Source organism: Penaeus chinensis, chromosome 2 (assembly GCF_019202785.1).
Source record: "Penaeus chinensis breed Huanghai No. 1 chromosome 2, ASM1920278v2, whole genome shotgun sequence".
NCBI classification, from domain to species: Eukaryota; Metazoa; Arthropoda; class Malacostraca; order Decapoda; family Penaeidae; genus Penaeus; species Penaeus chinensis.
Genome location: NC_061820.1, coordinates 37,277,571 through 37,282,570, shown reverse-complemented (window position 1 = coordinate 37,282,570; position 5,000 = coordinate 37,277,571). Strand labels below are relative to the sequence as shown.

At 40.1% G+C, this 5,000-nt stretch overlaps 1 protein-coding gene across 1 annotated transcript in view; it reads right to left on the bottom strand.

Moving 5' to 3' along the window:
* Positions 1–5,000, bottom strand: part of LOC125034828 (hemicentin-2-like) — a 406,622-nt gene that overhangs the window by 90,902 nt on the left and 310,720 nt on the right. Inside the window, exon 4 of the mRNA XM_047626836.1 lies at positions 4,526–4,734. Coding sequence (XP_047482792.1) covers positions 4,526–4,734 — 209 coding nt within the window. The remainder of the gene's footprint in view (positions 1–4,525; positions 4,735–5,000) is intronic.

The following is a 5,000-nucleotide window of genomic DNA, read 5'->3' as shown; positions in this document are numbered from 1 at the left end:
GAGGGAGAGAGAGAGAGAGGTAGATTAAGAGAGAAAGAGGGGGTAGAGAAAGAGAGAGAGAGAGAGAGAGAGAGAGAGAGAGAGAGAGAGAGAGAGAGAGAGAGAGAGAGAGAGAGAGCGAGAGCGAGAGCGAGAGGGGGTAGATTAAGAGAGAGAGAGAGAGAGAGAGAGAGAGAGAGAGAGAGAGAGAGAGAGAGAGAGAGAGAGAGAGAGAGAGAGAGAGAGAGCTATTAAAAAAAAAATAAAAAAAAAATAATAACCTAACTTACACCTACCCAACTAAAACCTTCCCCAAACATTACACACTACCTTTAGACATACTGCATATTCAGCATGTGTTTCTATTTATACATAACCAACGTTTCCACTGTCCTTACATTTCGTCTGCATTATGAGGCCAGATTACTTTACTTATCCTAATTTCCAAGACCTCCTTCCTTCCCTCACCCCCCCTCACCCCCCTTCCCCCTCCTTCCTCACGAACATTCAACAATATTCGTTCATTACAACCATTTTGGTAGAACGTTTTATTTTCTTATTCAATTTGCATTTACTATTATTACTTTTTAGTTGACATATTTTCGTGGGCATGGGATATGAGATTTATTATCTGTGTATAATCACTAATCATTAATTGTTAAACAGATGAATATTGATTGATGTTTTCTTTGTAGCTGAGACACGTTTTTATTTGTTTGTTCTTACTATTATTTTCACTATTGTTGTTGTTATTGTTATATCTGCTATAACTGAAGTTGCTGCTTTTGCTATAATCACTATTATTATATTAAAAAATTGATAGTAATAATAAAGATAATGATAATGATAAAAGTAGAAATGATAATGATAATTATAATAATTATGACAATCATGATGATGATTATGATTGATAAGGATAATAATAGTAAAAATAATAATAGTAATAATAATAGTAATACAATAATGATAATAATAATGATTATAATTGTAATAACGATAATGAAAATAATAAAAAGAAAAATTATTATTGTTACTGTTATCATCATCATTATTTTCAATACTATCATTAATATCATTATCATAGTTATTATTATTATTATAGTTATAATCATCATATCAATGTTATTATCATTATTTAACCGATTTCATACGTTCTCTTCGCTGCCTTACTTTCCCTACGGAAGCTGATCACATACCGATCACACACGTGTTTGATATCATATTCAAACAACTATTTCATAGCATCGCAAATGGAACAGATATGTAATATATATGCATGCCGATATGTATTCATCGCTTCTTGTATTTATTTTCTCCATGCTAACGCCATGGTCAATATCAACACCATCGCCATACATACTTGCATAAATGTTTATACAGCACATGCCAACAAAGGTTTCAATTTGCCTATGCCTGAATTTGGCGAGTTTACAATTCATTACCTGGTCCTGTGCCAACCACCCCACCCCACCTACAACGTACCCCAACCCCCATACTCCACACCCTCCCTGTGTTGACTGTGGGTGTAGTAGCGTTTGTAGTTATAGAAGGGATCAAACACATACACTTAGCTCTAACACACACACATAAACTCTTACATGTATTAGATACACATACATAAACATGTCGTGCAGTCCTATCAAATTGGTAGATAAATGGATTGACAGAAGGATAGACAGTTGATAGATAAAGTGTAAATACGATATATACAGAGATAGATGAATAGATAGATAAATTGGTAGATAAAGATAGATAGATAGACAGTGGGTAGATAAAGTGTAAATACGATATATACAGAGATAGATGAATAGATATATAGATTGATAGATAAAGATAGATAGATAGACAGAGATAGAATTAGTCATTTAGAGTGGGGCTGCGAGACAGAGAGAGAGAGAGAGAGAGAGAGAGAGAGAGAGAGAGAGAGAGAGAGAGAGAGAGAGAGAGAGAGAGAGAGAGAGAGAGAGAGGGTAGATTAAGGGAGAGAGAGAGAGAGAGAGAGAGAGAGAGAGAGAGAGAGAGAGAGAGAGAGAGAGAGAGAGAGAGAGAGAGAGAGAGAGAGAGAGCAAGAGAGCGAGTGAGTGAGTGAGAGAGTAGATTAAGAGAGAGAGAGAGAGAGAGAGAGAGAGAGAGAGAGAGAGAGAGAGGGTAGATTAAGAGAGAGAGAGAGAGAGAGAGAGAGAGAGAGAGAGAGAGAGAGAGAGAGAGAGAGTAGATTAAGAGAGAGAGAGAGAGAGAGAGAGAGAGAGAGAGAGAGAGAGAGAGAGAGAGAGAGAGAGCGAGAGAGAGAGAGAGTAGATTAAGAGAGAGAGAGAGAGAGTAAGAGAGAGAGAGAGAGAGAGAGAGAGAGAGAGAGAGAGAGCGAGTGAGTGAGAGAGAGAGAGAGAGAGAAAGGGTAGATTAAGAGAGAGAGAGAGAGAGAGAGAGAGAGAGAGAGAGAGGGTAGATTAAGAGAGAGAGAGAAAGAGAGAGAGAGAGAGAGAGAGAGAGAGAGAGAGAGAGAGAGGGGGGGGGGGGAAGAGAGAGAGAGAGAGAGAGAGAGAGAGAGAGAGAGAGAGAGAGAGAGAGAGAGAGCGAGAGAGAGAGAGAGAGAGAGAGAGAGAGAGAGAGAGCGAGAGAGAGAGAGAGAGAGAGAGAGAGCGAGAGAGAGAGAGAGAGAGAGAGAGAGAGAGAGAGAGAGAGAGAGAGAGGAGAGAGAGAGAGAGAGAGAGAGAGAGAGAGAGGAGAGAGAGAGAGAGAGAGAGAGAGAGAGAGAGAGAGAGAGAGAGAGAGAGAGAGAGAGAGAGAGAGAGAGAGAGAGAGAGAGAGAGAGAGAGAGAGAGAGAGAGAGCGAGAGAGAGAGAGAGAGAGAGAGAGAGAGAGAGAGAGAGAGAGAGAGAGAGAGAGAGAGAGAGAGAGAGAGAGAGAGAGAGAGAGAGAGAGAGAGAGAGAGAGAGAGAGAGAGAGAGAGAGAGAGAGAGAGAGAGGGAGGGAGAGAGAACGACTGAAACAAACTATGGATAAAATCTACAGGACTCATTTCAATCACGCAACAGTAATTAAAGCTCCTGATTATAGTCTTCGTTATCCGAAATCGTTACAGGAACTAGGTATAAGATAAAATGATAATACTATTTCTCTGCAGATTACAACGAATGCAATGTAACCCCACTTGCTCACACATACAAACATTTACAAACAAGCACCCTCTTTTTCGCACACAAATACACACACACACACACACACAAGCGCAGTGTAGTCCTACACATAAAAGAAACATTATTACATTGCGTGTCTCTGAAATAAACCTTAACAAAGCAAGAATAGGAACCTTCAGTCTTAATTTAAGCCACGGCGGAAAAAAAAAAGCAAAAGGAAAGGAACGAAAAACTAACACTGAGAGTTCAGTGTTTTAGTTCACCGAATCTGCCTAGGCCAGTGCATTTCGTAACAACCGGTAAATGGATATAGGCAAAAGTACACCCATGCATAATTCACTTCGTTTTTTCCCCATTCTCCTATCTTTCTTTCTCATATTTTAAAAAATACATTTACATGATATTCTCATTTTCCTCCCACTCTCAATACCTCTCTTCCTCTCTCCCACATGTTTTCTCTCTCTCTTTTCCCTTCCACTTTTCCAACCTTCCTTCCCCTGCTTTCCCCGTTCATCCTTGTGTGAGCTGTATTTTCACGACAGACTGACGTTTTGCGGTTGATACAATGCATCAAGACCGGCTAAACGCGTGTGTTGAGCGCCGCTGAGGATATTGAATGTTGCGTCTCAGATTGCCAAAGAAAGATTGAATTTTCTTTTAAGGCTTGCCCGAGTTTATATCTTCCTTGACTGCGGACATGAAGGTTGGCACGGCGATACAAAAGCAATCAGAGTGAGAGCTACGTAAATAAACAATGTGCACGTACGGCGAACAATGGGGCATAAACATAAAAAAGGGACGCGTGTGCCGTAGTCCAGAAAGCGTTCGGAACATACAGTGCAAATTACAACGTCTTTTAAATGGCTTTGGGTATATTTTACTTCGCGTAATGTCCATAACATAGCATGCCGTGGAAATGAAAACGACGAAACGAAATAGAGGGACAGGAGAGGAAGGCTACACAAACAAACACACACATACATATACAGTATATATATGTGTGTGTGTGTGTGTGTGTGTGTGTGTGTGTGTACATATATATGTATATATATATCCTGGGCAGGACGTTAAACTGCACCCTGGGGTTCAAGGATAGTACCCTATGAGCTCCCCGTGTCAGGATTATGGTGGCAGCACATTAGTGGTTTCTGCAGGCGTTATCATTGCAACTGGTAGTTCACGGCTTATGTAGAATATGTCTGGCAAAAGTTCAGTCATACCGAACAAGCGGCAAATAGCATTCCTAGTTAGACGGGACTACGAGCAAAGAAAATATTTGGGGCCTTTGCTTTGCTTACTTGATAGTTCCTAACAACATCCCAAATATGATTGTTTGGGATACCGCGGCTGATCAGCCAAATCAAACCAAAAGCATAACAACCTGTAAAATATAAAACATAAAAACTTACCGATAACAGTGAGGTTGACTATCGTATTATGCGTGGGCGAAGAGAGGAAATCAACCCTACACGTATAGAGTCCTTGGTCGCTCGCGTACACGGGGTTGAAGACGAGGCGCGCCGGGGACTCGTTGATTTCGAAGACAGCCCTCGAAGCTATAGACTTGTCGGGCTGAAAGGTGTGTTCCCCGTGGCCTGTGTGGTTCCTCGCGTCGTAACTGCGGGTGAGAGAGAGAGAGAGAGAGAGAGTTAATATCTGTTAGAGCTGGTTGGTTGTAGTGTTTGTTGACTGAGAGAGGTATTGATATTTAGTTAGAAAAAAAAAGTGGTTGTTAATCTGTTTAATGTGAATGAAGTTAGAAATATTTACTTTTTGTTTTATTTAGTAGAAAGAGTGAAGAGGTGATTACATATTTACATGAATAAAAGTAGTTATATATCGTTTGGTTGTAATGATTATTGAAAGAGGAAGAAGGTATTGATA